The following is a 19,291-nucleotide window of genomic DNA, read 5'->3' as shown; positions in this document are numbered from 1 at the left end:
GAAAATATGACGTAGTCGTGTATGATGGCTAAACAGGGGTGACTCACATTTGGTAAAAGCTTGCATGTTTATGAATGTTTTAATGCGTTTGAAAAAGATAGTTAATGCAAGCTAACTCGTATTTATTTTCAAATTTTATTTTTCCTTGTGTTTTTGTAGATATGTTTCATGTTAATATCGAGTCTGTTTCTGTGGGTACCCCTTGAGTGTTCACACACAGATGCTGCCCAATCCATCCCCGACCCAGAGCACAGAAACAAAACTCAAGGGGCGATTCTTTCAGGAGATATGACGAGACGAACGTTTTATGTGAGCCTCATCGTCTTTCCATTACGCTCAATAATAAAGAAGTGTGTGGATCAGACAAGAGGCTCGTATCAAATCAGGCCTGGAAAAGCCAATTACAGTGACAATAATCTCTTGCTCTACTGCTGCCGGCATGTCTCACCACACAAAGCAACAAATACCTGAAACATGACAGGGGGTGGGTGGGGTGGGGTGGGGTGGGGAGGGGCACTGAGTAGAGATAGGGCATTTAAACAGAGAGCGTATTGAGAAATGGTTACTCATTGGACTACACCGTTGGTAAATACTTGCCATATTTTAAGAGAAAGAATTTAGAATTTTTACTACAAATGCCCTTGTAAGTGTCATACTGAGGGTGTGCTGGGGATGGACAGCAAAGATGAACTGGTAGAGAATAGCCGATGTCTCAACCCATGACTCTGTCCAATGCCCAGGGGGTTTCAACAAGAGAGAGGGTCGGAGGGCAGTTGGATTTGAGAGCTGAGTCTGACTAAAATCAGAAGGTTAATGTGAATTGTTAAGAGCCTAGGGCCACGTTAGAACAAACACATGTTGCATAAGACCACGTACAACAACATAATCTACAGACAAGATTCTGCAAACAACTGCACCCATACACAGATACCACTTTGTATCTGTGTATGCAGACTGAGCAGACTATGCTGACATAGCAGCTAAAGGTAAGTATATACAACAACAAAAAAAAATTACCTATTCTTAAATTTTCAATAATTTATATCCGAATGTATGTTTTTTGCTATTTGCACTTTTGGTTAGATGCTAAACTGCATTCTGTTGTGTATGTACCCCTACTATAAGCAATGACAACAAATTTGAATCTAACCTAATAAGTCTAATAGACATTATATATCCTTGTCCTACAGTTTCAGAAATCTTTATCTTCAAATTAAAGAAAAATGATTACAGATTTTTACAGTCCTATAAATGTGATTTCTTAGCATCTTTCCGAGTAGGTGCAGTAGGCACAACTTTGGTCTCCTCCGTCTGGCCGCGAGAGTAGCCACACAAAAACTACCGGTGTGTGCAAATGACTGTCCCTCAGTCTCTTTTCTACTCTCAGTTCTCTCCAAGGAGAAAATGCTACACCAATGTTAGTGGTTCCCATTTGTCCTTGCTGTCACGTTTTCGGCTATATACAGTAATTCTTCCTCTGTACGCAGAGTTTTATTTTTATCTGGAGCATCAGAAACGTTTCTTGGACGCTTCCTAGGTTCTATTTCATTATTCTTGATGGCCAGAGTCAGTGAATTCATAGAACCAAAGTTACATTTGTAGGTCATGTTTCTCCACCATACTCCCAGTTGCTGTGGACTACTCTGTCCTTCCCTTCAGTTGCTTTGCCCTCTAGCTCTGGCTGACGTAAAATGCATCACTACTAGCGTAAGGTACCTTCAACTGATGAACTCCATTGGCAAGGGCTTTAATGTAAAAGGCCTTTATTTACATATAAAAGTCTTGCACTATAGTTAATGTGACTTGTCCAGGTATGGTTACGATAAGGTTCTGCATATGCTGTGAGCAGGAAGGTAAATCCAGCGTCATTGAAAATAGTGCCAGTACATTGACCAATTTTATCCCACTCATACAAACATTTAGCTGCAGATTTTTGGAGTTCTCTTGTGCCAGCACAGTTGGACAAGTGTCTATCATTTTAAATTAATAACAACACTCCACTGACTTTTTCAATTTACCTGTCTCAGATAATTATGCTTTGACTGTGAAATCAGTCATAATGTGGCTCTTGAGGAGCTTTCCAAAAGCACTAAAAGATACTAGAACCAAGTGTTTTTGTTGGAGTTAGACTGACCCAGAGGAAGTCATGGTCAAGGTATTTTGACTTCAAATGCTTTCACTTTGCTCGAGGGAAGTTGGCAAAACAGACAACTGACGAGGAGGTTGACAGGGCGACCAGCTGTGGTCTGTCGTTCTTTCACTGCTCACCAGAGACTTTGACAGTGTTGGCAAGTTGTTAGTTTATAGACTTTTTTACTTTGCTAATTAATTCAAACATTCATCAGGTGTCATTGCAATTAAGTTTAAATAATTATGTTTCAATATACAACAAGCACCTTAATCACAATAATAGTGGACAGGAAAGGGTGCAGTGTTTGTGGTGTCAGTACACGGATCAGAGAGCATAAATGATCTCATCAGTTGGGTGTTTGAGTAGCTTCACATAACCCCACAGTGTGCACAGGCCAGCGTGGAATTAGGGAGTGTCTAATAGTCACCCTTCTACTACAATGTCCCTGAACACTGTACATGGGTATCTGTGATGGTCAGACTCCCTCGTGTCTTGGACAGATGGAGGTAGGACTGGAATGGTGGCAATGGTGAAGTGATGACAGCAGATGGTTTGGATGGAAGGAATCTCCATTTTTAATACTGACGGGGGGGGTTGGGGGCAGCAACAGCTTGTCACATTTAATATAAGGCATTATCGTGGGTGACTGATCCATGACTATGTTGAAACCATGTGTGAAAAGTAAACACAGCAGGGCTGCCACTCCCATTGGATGATATTTACAGCCAGAGAGAATTGTAGGCAAGTAAAACTGCCAAGACAACGGTTTCAGTTTATTTGAATTTACTCTCCGGGTGCTTCTTGGTTAGAAGTGGGATGTAAAATATATGAAGATAGATGCAATGACCAGAATACAGTTCTACCAATGACTGACAACTAAAAAAAAAAGTGAGAAGAGCAATGTGAGTCATAGTTACTGCTGTAATGATTCTTCTTCCCAGATATAGCCATGTAGTAGAAAATACATACAATAAATCAGATTATGTTGAGCAGTTCCTATGGGAAAGACATTAAAGCCGTTCAATCTTGACAATTCTTTTTTGTGAGTTATCCCACTTTATGCCGTGCAATTAAAACTGTTTACATGGATGTTGACAGTGGCTTCAAACACTGTCATAGTTGAACTCTAGTTTAAAACAACGCACCATATACAGAATCTTATAAAATGTGATAACCTTAAAGCCCTTACCACATTTTTGTGGAGCAAAGTTGGTCCGGGGCCGCTCTATTGGGAGCTGATTATGCAAATATCTGCTGTGCCAATAATAACAGCGGCGTAGTCATACACTTCATCTGAGCACTGTGGAGTGAAATTTGTTGACAACATACTGGTTGCTGTCTCTGTGTCGGTGGAAACATGCCCTATAATGAAATCCAAATGCGTGGATGTCTATGCCAGGTTAAATATGTGAGGCACTAGGAGAAAAAAATCTTCTGATATGAAATATGGTAATTTCAGAGTATGTTTTTACTAATATATTACTAACATATTGATTAACATGAAACCCAAAGTCATAATAACTGCTGCGATCATTCTATGTGCCAAAACTGTGCAACAGAAAATTCATGCTCTATATCAGAAAATGTCAAGCAGCATCTACAGAAGCGCATGAGAATAAATGAAGCCCTTCTTTGCTATGCCCTTCCTCTGAGTGCTTGACTTCACAAGGTTGCTCAATCACATCCAGCTCCCCTCCCTGTGGCATCCAGAGGCCCTATCTGATCGCTGGCTGGCTCCCCCTGGCCCCATGGTGTGAACCAGGTGCTGTGATGACAAAATGCTCCTGGCAGCAATAAGAGAACAGAGAGCGCAGAGCTCAATTAGCCCGAGCTCCAATCCCAGATCCTCTATTGATTTCCCACGGATGAGGAATGGCAGACAGGAGAGAGCTCAATCAGACATACCCATGGGACCTGTCTCTCTCTCTCTCTCTCTCTCACTCTATCCGTGTGTGCCCCAACGGGGGATGAATTGGTGCCAGGACAAGGTGCTGAGACGAGGTGAATACATTAGCAGTCCATGCTCTTTATGCATACATGACGGTTAAGTAATAGTGTTGTATGCTGATGGCACTGTGGAAAATGACATGAGTATTTAAAAGCATGCTGAGCTGTTCCAACCCAAATCAAATGGAGAAGAAGACAGACAAGGCATTAGCTCTCTGAGGGGCAAATCAATCCGACGAGTCATCAGCTCCATGGTATACCTGTGGACATTTCCTTCCCTTCCTTAAATTAACCTTCAGTAGTTTAATGAGAGAAATAATGTATAAGGACTGACAAGCCTTGTTTTGTCTTTCTGACTTAAACCTTTCCTCTAGAGAAAAGTATATATTTTTACCCAGATTCAAGACGTGTGCCTACATTTGCTTAGGGAACAGGGAAGGTATCTATACTTGTGAGTGGGAAAAAGTGGCACAGTGAGTGAGTCCCATTTTCACCTCATGTGTAAGTGCCCCGTCTCATTACACAACTACACAGATAAACCACTTTCCAACACATGTTTGATAGGGGCTGGCTCCACTCTTCCTTGCCTGCATGGACTGAGCTGTCTCTTTGCATTGCTAACAGAGACTCCAGTCTGCCATGCAATACACCGATAAACCTAAGAATAACACTGACACACTTTATCCATTGATCCTCAGATACAAGTCTTACACCTCTCTCTGTCCATGTGAATACTCCCTTTCTCCTCATCACCCAGATCTGCAGCATGACTCTCTCCCTACATTTCTTCAGCCAAGAGGTAAATGGCATTTAAACATTGGTTTAAGTGAATTCATTTTCATTCCTGATAACAACTCCAGGTGACCAAAGTCTGGCAGCATCTGAACCCTGGTCGAGAGGAGAGTCAGACCACATGCACAGGCCACTGATGTGGGTTTGAGTCACGCCACTGTGTCACTAGAGGTCTGTCACTCTGGCTGAGGTCCAGAAGGGCAGATTAAATTGCAAATATAAACTGCTTAAAATGCACACTGCTAACTCAGTGTCTCAATTTATCTTACACACATGCATGACCCCACAGTGGAATCATTCTCGTTTGCCTGCTTGTGCATCGTCTCAGTGAAACGCTCCGACGGCATTAATCCCGATAGCATGGCATGCTTATGAGGCATGCCACGATGGACTGACTCTGGTTTAGATTTTAAACACCACTGCAACCTGAATCAAAATGCTAAAATGCTGGTGCGATGCTAGCAAGTACGTCACGCGTTAAAAGAGGATGCCATCAATGTATAGAGAAAGTTGCAAAAAAGTAATTAATTAAGTTGCAACTGAATGATAAGATACACTTGATATATGTCAGGCTCGCGGGAAAAGTCACATTTGCTGTAAAATGAAACAGACTACATACCTTTCATAAACTAGATGCCGTCATGAGCCTCTACCAATCAACACTTCAACACAGCAGACAAGCATTTGTTGTGACTGCATCTATAAACACTTAGTTTTGCACTTCTTGTAGGTGTGATGACTACATTTGAAAAGGAGAAATGTGGTAAACACACATGTAAAGCATCCAAACCTAAAACAGTTCCTCCGGGTCAACTGATGTCATGTATGTAACTTTGCAGTGCAACAGACGTCAAAGCTAATCCCTAATCCCAAAATTGTACCTGGGGAGGAATTAGGCCAGAGCAGTTAATCTGATGAGTCCAGAGTGTATTTGATTTCTCATTAAAAGACTTCACCCACGCTGCATGCGTCTGTAGAGCCTCCCTTCACTAAGGCTGCATTATTGAGTCTTCAACTTTTGCCCTGTACTAGGGTTTAATCCCGGGAAACGGGATTCCCGGGAAATCTGATCAAGACTTTTTCCCGATTCCCGGGAAAGGTTATGACGGGAAACGGGAAATATATATTTATTTTTTGTTACACGTGCGCTTCTATTGTTGTCTTACTTTAACGTTGAATTCAGTGCAGCAGTAGGCTATAGCCTAGAAATCCACGCACCCTAGCGGCAGCAAATGTCATTTGCAGCAGTAGGCTACCAACCTCCTAATGATGTCTGCAGCCAGCTTTGTTAGGCCGTAAGGTGAACCCTGTTATCGTTTCATCCCGCTCCACAGTGTGGCATCTACACAATCTTTAGTTCATAAAACATAACGAGTCATGCTAAACTACCCAAAAAAATTTTGTCGCAAAAATTCCAGTCGATTGCCGATGTGTCTATGTTTTATGCAGAACTAGTTTCTTCAGAGCGTAATAAGATCTTGGTCGCGAGTGGTGGCACGGTTGGTCACGTGATCGTTCTACACCAATGCGGTAGCTGCTTTTTGGCAGATAGGCTGTCACGCACGCAGCTCACTTGATCACGCAGCAGAATTGATCATTGCAGACTTTGTTGATATGGACATAAACTGTGTTTCTTGCCCTAATAATGTTACAAATAATATAAAACATGCTGGGAACGCATATTTGAATGATATCGATACATTACTTGGGCGAAAACAACAACAACAAAAAAGAGCTATTTCCCGGGATTCCCGGGAAATGGGTCGTCTTTTCCCGGGATCTGATTCATCTAATTTTCGGGAAAAATATTAAACCCTACCCTGTACTATTGAAAGCTTAGAATGCACAGCCTTGAAGTCTATATACATACACATGTGAACACTATATGTTCACATACAGAAAAAATACGATGAGCTGAAAACTGACTTGACTGCATTTCATCGGACTAATGGCAAGTGCATTTCAAGGACCAACGCAGGGTCAGTGCACTCTGGGTTTAGCCGATAACTGAAGTTTCGCACACTGCTGCAGTGATTTTAAATGTGCTGGAGCAGAAGAAGTCCCATGGCACACAAAAACCCAACACCATATCTGTCACCATGGGACTGTAATGCACTGTAAGCAAATATGCAGGAAAAACCATTACATGAGGTGGAGCTATTCTCAAATAATGACAAACCCATAAAATGGCCATCGTAGCCCATAACTGAAAGAAAAAAAATAAAACATACATCAACCAGAGAGCCACTGCTCCCACACGCTGTCTGCTGTTCACAAGCAGTGTTCACTCTTCCTGTGGCTTGGCCTCACAATGGCAGCCTCAGTGTGTTGGTTGGACTAAGTATTTGTCCCTCCATGGCTGGCGCCTTATTTAGTACTTGTGTAATACTCAGCGCACCGGGAATGAACTCCATTACCGGAGTAGCGTGCTTTTTTCTCTCTCCCCTTTTCTCACCGCCCCGCATTGCATGTGTTTAGAACACAGGGGACTCGCATCTCCCACGGGCCTTCGGCTCCAGGCGGAGAGGTGATTTCTTTAAAATAACACAGCATGGGTCTCTCACATCACAGGCGACTCTTGTGATTAAAAGTTGTTGTTGTCCCTGGAGGGCGGCATGCGTGTATGATGTAGGCGTAAAAATACAAGCATGTATTTGCACCTGTTTGCATTACTTCACAGCTGAAGAAAGAAGGGGTGTGATTTCCCTCAAAGTCGCATGTTGTAACACCCCAAGGAGACAGCCCTGTAACACAGAGCTGCTTTCCTTCTTTCCTCTGAGCAGGATGTACTTTCCATGACTCTGAAACACCTGGCTTGGACTGGAGCCTCTGCCTTTCTGTGGCTCCATACATGTTGAAGCACATTAGACATGGGTTCAGACATCTCCATATGGGGATGAGAAAGGCAGTGGCTGGGATCCGTCAGGATTTAACTAGCAGGCATAAAGCTGTGGGGAGCTCCACACACAGACTTTAATGGGATTTAGCCAGATGAAAAGCTCTAGGAAGGAAAAGAGGGACACAAAGAAGGAGGGATACTGAAAGAAAGAACGAGAAGAAATAGAAGCAAAGGTAGAATATGATGTGATGACTGATAAGTCACAACAGATATGCCAGGTATGTACCACCAAATAAGTAGTGGTAAATAATACCAATAAAGAGTCCTTCACAGAAAACAGAGGACACTGTTGCAAGGGCTGCAATAGTGGTGTATTCCCTGTAGAGAGGGAGATGAGACTTAGAGCTGGCAGGGCTCAGGAGTGCCACTGGAACGAGGAGGAAAGTGGTTAAAGGGGGACCACAGGTGACTTAAAGCAGAGTCAGTGAGCTGGAAAGAAGTAAAATTGTATGTATTTTTCTTTCAGGGCAATGGGGGCTGGAGCAATGGGGGACACGCTTGTTAATCCCACACAAAATGCAAGAGGGGATACACGCACACAGGTGAGCCTCCGTGTTCATAACTGAGATCACACACCATGCCAGGGGGGGCTGAAAGATGTTTGATGATCGGCAGCGTGATTATGCAACAACATTAACGAACGCATACGAACACACATCCGTGTTTGCCTGGGAGGTGGGTCACCCAGCTGAACTAATGTGCCAATCTGTGCCTCTTCCACCTCAGACTTTGCATGCCCACTTTACCTGAAACAGCACAGCTGCACAACAAACTGCAACTAGACAGACACAAAACATCCTACAACGCAAAACTATATGGTATGTATGTATGAGCATGAGCACTGATCAAATGTGTTTTAATATGCTGGCTGTCATGATAATATTGTTACTCGTTTTATTTGCCACTTTTCTTTGGCCGTATACTCACCTGCTAATAGTAGGTGTTTTTGGCAAGGGACAGGGGTAAGTATGGGCACCCTGACTGGTCTGTGGCTATGCGACATACTGAAATGCACTTCTGTCAGAACCAGAATGAACCTTTTCAGGAATTTGACGGACAGTACTTTGTCTGTTGGACTGGCCCACACGGGGCAGTGTTTGTTCCCTACATGCAACAATGAGGCTTGGCAGCCCATGACCCTGTTGTCGCTTCACAGTTTTTCCTTGCTTGGACCACTTTTAATAGATACTGACCACCGCAGACCAGGAACACCGCATGACAGCTGCAGCTTTGGAGATGCCCAGTCCTAACCTAACCACCACAAGTTGGCCCTCGTCGAAGACGAACAAATCCTTCCACTTGCCCATTTTCCAACTTGGAGGACAAAATGTTATTATATCCCAGCCACTTACAGACGCCATGATAATGAGATTATCAGTTATTCATGTCACCTGTCAGTGGTCATTATGTTATGGCTGGTCAGAGTAAATTAGTTGTTTCCTCATCTCTTTATTCTTATCAAACACTTCAGATTGTATGCTACAGCCAATGAAATGTTAAATGTTAAAAGTTTCTCACACATACACACAAGTCAGCATGAATGTTCACACTTGCATTCATCCAGGCGCCTAAATATCAGCAGACTCCTGTATGCGGTTATTTGGTGGATATTTTTAAGTTTTCAGAGCATTTAAAATAGGTGTGAAGATGTTCCACAATGTGAAAAACCTGGTAAAATAATTTCACGGAACGTGTTATGCATTAATGAAAGTTTAAATGATAAAAAATGAAGCTTCATTTTTGCGTTTTTAAAGTAATAAATACACACACAACAAGAGTGTGTTTTAGAAATAATCAGACCCATAAAAATTACAGACAACAGCCGTGAGGCCCGAGAACAAAATGGATGTGGAGTTGGACAAAACATCCATCTGCCACGTTCTTTACAGCAGCGGCACAAAGCAATAACGAGGTTATTTGGCTGTTGGTATTTGCTGCCTGCTCCTGCTCCATGCCTACAGGTGATGTGAGGGAAACCTCAATAAATTCAGCCAGTCTGTCAACAAACTGTTCCATACGTGGATATGAAGAAAGTGGGGCTATTTATTTTAGCATGGAAAATAAATATGTCCGCGCTTGAAAAGCCGGGGGCCTAAATTCAAACAAAGTCGGACGCGGTAGTAGACCCAGCTGAGCTACATAACATCTCACTTATTTAACATACACACACACACACAGAGTGGGAATACATGCTGCTTTACGATTCTGATTATTTTCTCTGTCTTTCATTTAATTTGGGCTTTTTGTGTGTGGTTCCCACTCTGCATGCATTATCCCCCATTTCATGTTTCCTTTTCCCTTTTTCATCAGAAATTAATCACGTTTAAGGTAATGAATGCTGTAAGGGGACATACTGGAGAAGGGAGCAAACGGGAAAGAGGAGGCTTTGTCATCCCATGCTCCATCTCTGTTATTCAGTGCCAGCAATACACTCGCATCGCTTCCACTCCTCTCAGCACAATGAGCCCGAGACATCAAAGCAGAGACTGAGAGAGAGGGAGAGAGCGAGAAAGACGGAGGGAGGGGGACAAAAGCGTAAAAGCGACTGAGGGAGAAAGACAGAGAGAAAAGACGCACACCAGAAACGTCTTTTTTTTTGTAGAAATGTATGGCGTCATCACAGAGGGATATTTCCTACTGCTCTGCCTTCCTGTCTGCTGAATGGACCTCATTGTGGGATTTTACTCAAATGTTGTAGTGGTCTTGAATAAAAACATACCTGCCAACACTCCCGATTTATGCGGGAGTCTCCCGATTTTTAACACTTTCTCCTGCCCTGCTCCCGATTTGTAATTTCTCCCGCTATCTCCCGATTTTAAAATGAAATGAGTCGATGGTGTTTCATGTGTCCTGATACCTGACAACCTGGCAACCCAACCCAAACACTCTCACTCTGCGTGCCTTGTGTCCCATAGCCTACGTCACTGCCTACGTCAATTCCCGGGCTACACAAAATGAGCAAGATGGAGACAACAAACGAAAAATATGTTTCAAAGTTTCAATCTGCGTGGTGGGACACGTTCACCTTTGTCGTCGCGAGTCACGTAAGCGTCTCCCATGCGTCTTATAAACTGCGTCGGGGCGACTTCCGCGTGGAACGCGGAGGGAAAAACAATGTTGTGCTAAACGCAAACAAGCAGTGGAGGCACAGAAAGAACACCAAGCATCGGGTCATTCTTGCTGAGGGACGTGATGGTGATGCTGGTCGCGAAGAACAATATGCCTTTAGTTTTCTGTGATGACTTCAGTAAAAGTGTGTCTTTATTTTGACCCCATTATTAAGGGGGTAACTATATTAATTTAACGCTAACTATACTATATTAAGTGCTCTACAGACTGGAAATTGCCATTTTTAATTTTATTAATTCACAAACGAAATATGTTTGGTTTCCTTCAGTTACAATTAATAATGTACATTTATATTAGTACGTGTGTGGTTTAAAAACTGAAATTTTTGACAGCAAGGTTTTCTGTTATTATTGTATGTATAATTGTATATTGTATTTTATTGCGATTAAAATTACACATATTTGCCTCCAAGAAGGCTGTAGAGTCATTTCGGGACGTACGTTGTAGCACATTTCCGCTACCCCAGAAAATCTCCCTCATTTTCATAGCTCAATGTTGGCAGGTATGATAAAAAGCACATATTCATGTATGATGCAGAACATGAACGGCCTCCCCTACAGAAGCTTTCATCGTCACTGTATTCACTACCAGTAGAAATAAGCATGTATCTTCATAATACATGCTTTCAGCGCTATTAGCTGATATAATATTAATAAAAATAAAAAATTTTGAAATAAATTTGGAACAAAAACATCTTGAAGTGCAAGTAAATCAGTTTATCAGGGACTTTAATCTGGGAAAAGGGCAAAGGGTTGCAGATTTGAAGGCAATAAGCACAGATGCCCTGATATTTAAGGAGAGTAGAACTTATTGACACTTCAGGTCAGTCATCTCTGCCTCGTCGTACCTTGGTAACCAGAGTGCCATTTTTAATGTTCGTTTCTGCTCATGTTTTCGAGTTCTGGAATGGTAATTTGCGGCAAAAAAAAAAAAAGAGAAACTAAATGCAAATGAGCAGCTCTTTCTTATTGTGAGGTGATTAACATTCCCTCCGCAGATCAGAGCAGGTTTCTTAGCTCCCCTGGTTGAAATGCTAATGGCGCTTCCTACCCAGTTTAATGTCAATCCTATTCTACTTTTTTCACTGTTAGGGAGGAGTTGCCTGTCTCTATTTCCATACACAGCAGCAGGAGGGACATGCAGCAGGCTTACTCCCCCATCTGGATTTGGGGAATCAGCCCAAGATAAAAAAAAAAAAAAAAAAAAGAGAGAGAAGGAGAAACAGGAGGATAGGAGGAGGATAAATATATTTATTTATTTTTGGCAGGGGAGGGGTAATAATGAATGTGGACTTAAAAACTTGATTTTGTCTCAGCTGATACCCGACCCATTTTAAAAAGGCTGTTTTAATAGAGATAACGGACCCATACCAGGAGATAGTGACGAGTCTTTGTAGATTCTCTTCTCCCTTGTTGATTGCATTTCTTTTTCATCCACAATATTCATTTTTGTTCTACTCCACACTCGACTGGCTTGAATTTATGAGGCCAAATCGATCACACAGCGGATATTTGAGTCAGGCAATGCATCACCTGCTGGGGTGTTAAGGTTAGTAGGTTTTTAACATTCATCTACAGAAGCAGCACTGGTCGATCCACCGCTGTGCTGTAAATTGTTTCTATGAAAAGTTCTCAAAATTCCAATATGATATTAGTTTTAGATCTAACTGAGTCGTCTGGTAATGTAATACAGACAAAATACCTAGTTTAAGAGGACACTGTGCATTTATACATTATCTGTTCTTACAGGATCTCCACTGTCTCAAGATGTTAATAACAGGCAAAGCTAATTTTGAAAAATATCCAGGTATGTAGATATCTTCTAAAGAAAACAGCATGCAACACATTCTTGATGGTATTTACAGCTGAGTCAAAGCAGCATGTGTTCAGAAAGGTTTAAAAAAAAAAAAGACAGGCTGGGGACTGAAATTGTATTTAATTCGACTCTGCTTTTATGGTTGTGTGGAATACAGAGATGCTAACACAGAGGCAACCAGAGACATGCCCAGTGATGTAGGAGTGACAGCAGTGGGGGAATTAGGGATGTGATGACTGTCAGCACACAATCAGCTCAGCGGTATCGTTACAAGGCTCACATTGTTTAGTTTGGAGTTATTAGCTTTCCGAACATAGAGCAGAATCACTTGTAAAACACCCCAAGCTGCCACTCACGCAGAGGCTGCAACACTCGCTGAACCACTCTTTTGATTTAAAGTTTTCTATGTGCATACATTCCGGGTTGCGTATGTGCCCGTCTCCGCGCGTGTTAATATGCGCGTGTGGACGCACGTGATGGCAAGTCTTTAAAAGCCCAGTGTTATTGCGGAGCACAGAGCACCAATTTATCATGCCACGGCGACTGAAATGATGGCATATAATCACACAGCCTCCCGGAGCCTGTTTCCCTCAGTGGAACGTGGATATATGCCAAGGTCCCTGGTCTAATGAGCGCTGGTGTCTCAGTGACAAAGCACTAACCAGATAGACAGGGCTCTACGAACGTGCTATGACAAGATACATGACTGCAATATCAAAGACAATTCAACTGGCGGTGAAACAACTTTTTTTTAAGCTGGGATTTTGAAAAAAAAAAAAAAAAAAAAAGGATTAAAATTTGGCTCATGGGCTACTTTTTTGCTCAGGACAGTTTGCTCTTACCTTTGGGTCAGCGGTGAGCAGCTTAAAAGCCTCGTACACCTGCCTCTCTTTGACTCCGCCCCCCAGGTCCAGGAAGTTAGCTGGCTTTCCTCCGTGCAGGTCAATGATGTCACACGTGGCCATGGCTAAACCAGCTCCATTCACTGAAAAAAATCAAATCAATCTATGAGTTGAAATAAGATGCCTAGGATAATACAGCAGACAAATCTCTAGCCACCTGTAGTGAAAATGCATTGATTAAGTTATAATGAGGATAACTTTGTGGTTCAGTGCTACAGTTCAGAAATTGAAAAAAAAAAAAAAGGCTTTGAGAGGAAAATGTGGAGCCAGCAGACATGAGTTAATTAAAATAACATTACCGGCGCTGAAGGAAAGGCGGCATGTACTGTAAGAACATCCACAAAGGAATCAAGCATTGAATTATCCACCAAATAAGAGCAAATAGCCGCAAATGTGTCACGCTTAAAAAGTGAATCAGTTGGAAATCTTCTAATCATGGTCATTCAAGTCAAGCAGCACAGGGAAAATTTGATTACAGCTCAACTCGCGACTTCAGAGAAAGGAGTGTTAATAAAAGAGGTTCTGCAAGGCCTTTCGCGGACTGCGTCATCATATAGCCAACTGCTGGCCCGCAACCCCTGCTAGGTGGTGCGCGAGCCAAGTACATAAAAACGTCTTACCTCATTTGGTTTAGCCAAGCTGAACTTGTGTCCTGGCAAGCTCCCCGACCGAGGTCTCAATAAAAAGGAAATTCGCTTTAACAGCTGTCACTTTGGTGGCTAACAGAGCTCTCAAGGAAGCTGCACGGCCTTAAAAGCTGTTGTTACTTTAAGAGAGTCTGGGAGCTGGGGATGCAGAATGGGGTGCGTGCATGTGCGTGAAGGGAGGCAGTAGTGCTAACAGACATCTAATGTGTTTATGAGGCTACGAGGTAAGAAGCGAGAGCACCTGTTAGTGCTGCTGTACACTGTAAAAGCTTTGATTTATGACAAGAGAGGGGGCCTTTAATGAGAATGCTAACAATCTGGCTCACTTGAGACTTTCAGGGCGGATTATAGCTAATTAGAACGCATTGGTTACGGCAGCATTCCTTCTGGAGCCCTCTGAAAGCTGCTTGTATTGCGGACTGGAGGAGAGCCCAGGCTGCCTTTAGTCTGAATAAGTTTCAACTGTGTCCGAGCTTTTTACTTATGTGACTTAAGAGACACATAACAGCCTTATGCCAGGAGGGGTGTGCTTTATGGGGGAATTTATTTATTGGTTGGTGTGTGTGTGTGTGTGTGTGTGTGTGTGTGTGTGTGTGTGTGTGTGTGTGTGTGTGTGTGTGTGTGTGTGTGTGTGTGTGTGTGTGTGTGTGCAGGTTTATGAGTTCTGTTACAGGGCTTTGTATCCATACCAAAGCAGGCAATGTTTCCATCCAGTCCGATATATTTGAGGTCCCACTTGGCTGCCTGCATCTCTGTGGGGTCGCTCTCAGTCATGTCGTCCATGGCAAACACGGCTTTCTGGCGGAATTCGGCGTTGTCGTCAAAGTTGATCTTGGCATCAAAGCAAACCACTGGGGCAGAGACGGAGACGAACGGCAACAAAAACAGAGTTAAGAAAAAAGACGGCAACAGAAAAAGCACAACAGTGAGGAAGATAAAGACTTCAGACATATGAGAGCTAGCTAATTATCATTTCTAAAACCTAAAAGTTAATCAACTGCAGGGTGTCTAATGTATGTAGTTTTGACACTTCCTCCAAGGGAGGCAATCGTAGTTAATGGACATTTTCTTTATACTTCAAAAAGAACACATTCCAAAGACCCATGACACTACAATGAAAAGGAGCAAGCAAAAAATATAACAAATTAGTCAAAGAGCTTACATTTAAATTAGTTTTTAAATTTAAAGGAATAGTTCAACACTGAGGAGGAATGTTCTTTTTAATTTTTTTGTTGATTGAGAAGACTGGCACCATTGTCATGTTGATGATCACATAGTTGGTTGGCTTAGCTATCTAAGGTAACAGGCCAGCAACACCTTTATTTTAAACCTCACCAATAACTAGCACGTTATTATCTTGTTTCTCTAATGTATGGAAAAAAATGAGGCATAAAATTGACACAGTGACAATTAACATTTTACAGGGGGTTACGTCGTAAACTATCCTTTGGGTCAACGCACTGAGACGTGTCTTACAGTTGTCACAAGGTGGTCACGCAACCGGCGACTTTAGAAAACTCCCTGTGTCTCATTAATACTGGGCTCACACTACAAACGATTTAAAATCCTGCACGATTTTGAAAAGCGGTAGCATCACACACTTAAGGGGAGAATCCTCAGAAATATTTCTCTTAACGGCCCTGTTTCGACTTTGCATTAACATCCGTCCGGGGGAGTCCGATCACAAGTGCCCAGCTTAAATTAGGTGTAAATCAGGTGTGAACACTTTTGAGTCTCTGAACGTACAATGCCTTCTGGTCACATTAAAGGCCATCTATTTCACAGTGGTACTTTTGTGTAAGCAGAGTTTTAAATCATTCATTCAGAAAAAAAAAAAAAAACACACAAAACTGCTATTATGAATGAAGCACCGTAAGTGGTGTCTGTTCATTAGTAATGAGAGGGCTTTAAAATATTCTGTCCTTGTCGCGGTTAACTAACTAAACAACAATTAACAAAAGAACATATTTAATATGAGTACACTGTGTGTGGTTCTGTCATTAAATAAATTATCAGCATGTAGTTAATTGCTGATGTGATCACGTTGATGTACAAGGAGACCTGTGGAGTTAAGTGTATTTCCTCAATCAGTCTTTTTTGTTTTTTACCTTTAATACTGGAGATTATGGAGCATAAAGAAGCTTCCACAGCTTGAGTTTTAATCTGAATTTTGCACGTGTGCCCAAGTCATGATACACCTACAAAAAAACAGCACTGTTCTTCACTGTTCGGATCTGATGCACGTGGAGATGCATTTTATTGCCAGGTGTGAACACAGATACTTAAAGCTGGCCACTTACGATCAGACTGCCCAGATCGGATGTTAATGCGAGGTCTGAATGGGGCCAAACTTGCACGCACTGCATGATTTGAAACGGACTGTGCAGCATGCACTACAAGCTATTACAAGATATTACTCAGATTATCATGCCAGATCGGGAAGCACTGAACGCCCCACCTCACGTGGTCTCACAGGAGAGCTGATGTAAACAAAATGCAGACAGTGGTGTAACAACACTCTAAAACTTCTTAATACTTTAGGTCTAGAGAAATATAAAAAATAAAAGCAGAATGCTAAACAAGTGTGGTGAGAAAATGTTTGGGGAAACGCTGTCAACACAAGGTGTCTACTCTTCAGTGAGAACTGGAGGTGAGATTTTAACTGTCAGTTTCAATATCTGTCAACGGTGCTATGCTAGATAACGTTAGCTAGCTCTGTGTCCTTGTAGACGGGTTTCTCTTATTGGCTGTTGTGAAAGAACCGACTTGATCTTCCATACTTTAAATCCCAAACATCAATCGTGCCGCATCAGGGTGGCACCAATGATTCTGTTAGCAGAAGGGTTAACTCTCACACCGAGAGGTCTGAGGCTGGCCAGCAAGGTCTGGAGAATCGGTGCAGTATTAGCGCATTGTAAGAAACGTGACATGAAACTGCAACTTTATCTCTCGTATTCTATTTTCTGTTCTAAATATGAAGCATTCAGATATTAAAGTGATATCAGTGTTCTCATTCAACTTTCAAATAGATAAAAACTCAATCTAAAAAGTTTCCATTATACCTATTATGGTTTTAAAATAATCCATCATAAAGTCTTTAATCATTCTGCATGAACTTTTCTTTCTAACGAACGGCACTGTACAGATGAACAGACAGCCAGAAAACCCACATAAAGCACTGAGAAAAGCAAACAGGAAACATAAATAAAACACATACACAGACATACAGCATATGCAGCAGGCAGACTCTCCTGGGACTAGGGAGCAGGCATACCGTGTCCTCTGGTAAAGCAGCCCTCCCTCTGCACAATTGCTTTTGTTTTTGTTTTGACATATCTAATGTTGCAGTCTGTCTACAAAATGAATTCAGCTATTATCAAACGAGACCAAAAATAAATAAATAATGATAATAGTAAGATATGATATACAAAAAAAAAATATACAAATTTTCCACCCTTGAGAAATTTTCCTTTCAAATACACGTCTGTTGAATGCCTGCCGGAAAATAACTCCGCTCCCTTGCGACGTGTGAACAAATCGAACCGAGAATGAGCTGTTGCTAATGCGGAGCCTGTCTCCAACGCCTGCCTCTATAGCAGCCACAGCTTCTTCCTGCTGGTCCAAAAGGAAACCCATACCTCTGTGTATAAATCCGCAGTATGAAAGGAGTTGTTTTCTTCATTAATATTCAGACAGAATCGTGAAACAAACCTATCTTGACTATGTTTGACAAAGCATACACAACAAGGTATCTGTTTTTGAGGAGACTAAATAACATCAAAGGAGTGACGCATCTCGAGTGTGTTGTAACACGACTCAGTAGGAAACATCACAGTCGATCTGTGTCTGATGCCACACACAAGACAATCACTCTTATTTCTTTAGTAGAAAAACAAAGTTCAGCATAAGTTCAAGAAAAGCAGCAGCGTAAGCGCTGAAATGATGCTTCTGACTATGTATATTGTCTTTCTAATCTTAATGACGAGCCCTTGAAATGTTAGCCGGATAACCTCCAGTTGTGTGATGTTCTGGTTTTAAGTGGCAGCAGGGAGATGGAAATTCACCATTTTCTCTGTTTCTCTTTGTCAGTTAAAGTGTTTTCTTCACAGGGAACACTTGATGAAGAAAAAAAACACATACTAAGACTACAGACACTAAATTTAGGCAAGCTTTGAGCTAACAATTTGAACCTGATTACACAGCTTTGGTAAACAGAGATGTAATGACTATGTAAAGTATTGCTGGACACAAAAGAAGTGTACAGCCATGTGAAGACCAAATGCTATACACGTTGAGCTGCACTTCGTACATTTGCATTATTTCTTTAACAGACATTTTAGGACTATATAAAAGCATATAAAAGCTCCCAATATTTCTCTAAACAACTCATCTGGGATTCTTTCTGCTGACAGGCGACAAGAGAAGGGAAGGAGCATTCCTTGGGTTGTTGTATGGTACAACACAGAGACTGTCACTTGTTCAGAAAGGCCAACTGTTAATTTACAGCCCCAATTAACTAACATTAGTACCGCCATTTCACACAGCCTCAAGAGGATAACAGCAATGAGCCAAGGTCTGAATGCAAGCTTGTCTCACACTTTATACTTGAAGCACAAAGTGTTGACTGACAATGGAGACTTCATTTATTGCTTTACCACACATTTCACATTGATCATGAATCTAATCACTGAGAGTGGATTTCAACAGATTGAACATGTTAGAGACTAGGTCGCACTACTATATGCTAAGACAGTGAACTGAAGCTGATGATGTCTTCTTCTTCTTAAGGGTGGCACTTGGTGTAGTGCTTAGAACTGACAACCCACAGCTAGGAGGTTCCTCTTCCTCCCACCGTCCAAAGACGCTCGTTCGGTTAACTGGTGATTCTAAATTGGCCGTAGATGTGCATGTGAGTGTGAATGGTGTGCGGCCTGCCCAGTGTGTACCCCGGGCGTACCCCGCCTTTTGCCCATTGATAAGTGTGACCCCCCCGTGACCCCCTAGAGGACAAGCGGTTTCAGATAATGAA

The 19,291-nt window shown here is 42.0% G+C and overlaps 1 protein-coding gene across 1 annotated transcript in view; it reads right to left on the bottom strand.

Moving 5' to 3' along the window:
• The window catches only part of suclg2 (succinate-CoA ligase GDP-forming subunit beta), a 100,753-nt gene that overhangs the window by 32,003 nt on the left and 49,459 nt on the right, over positions 1-19,291 (bottom strand). Inside the window, exons 8-9 of the mRNA XM_084542158.1 lie at positions 14,952-15,113; positions 13,556-13,698 (exon numbers count right to left, since the gene is read on the bottom strand). Coding sequence (XP_084398284.1) covers positions 13,556-13,698; positions 14,952-15,113 — 305 coding nt within the window. The remainder of the gene's footprint in view (positions 1-13,555; positions 13,699-14,951; positions 15,114-19,291) is intronic.

Source organism: Chelon labrosus, assembly GCF_963514085.1.
Source record: "Chelon labrosus genome assembly, chromosome: 4".
In the NCBI taxonomy this organism is placed as follows: Eukaryota; Metazoa; Chordata; class Actinopteri; order Mugiliformes; family Mugilidae; genus Chelon; species Chelon labrosus.
Note: the sequence above shows the minus strand (reverse complement) of the source record. Positions and strands in the feature narration are given on the sequence as shown.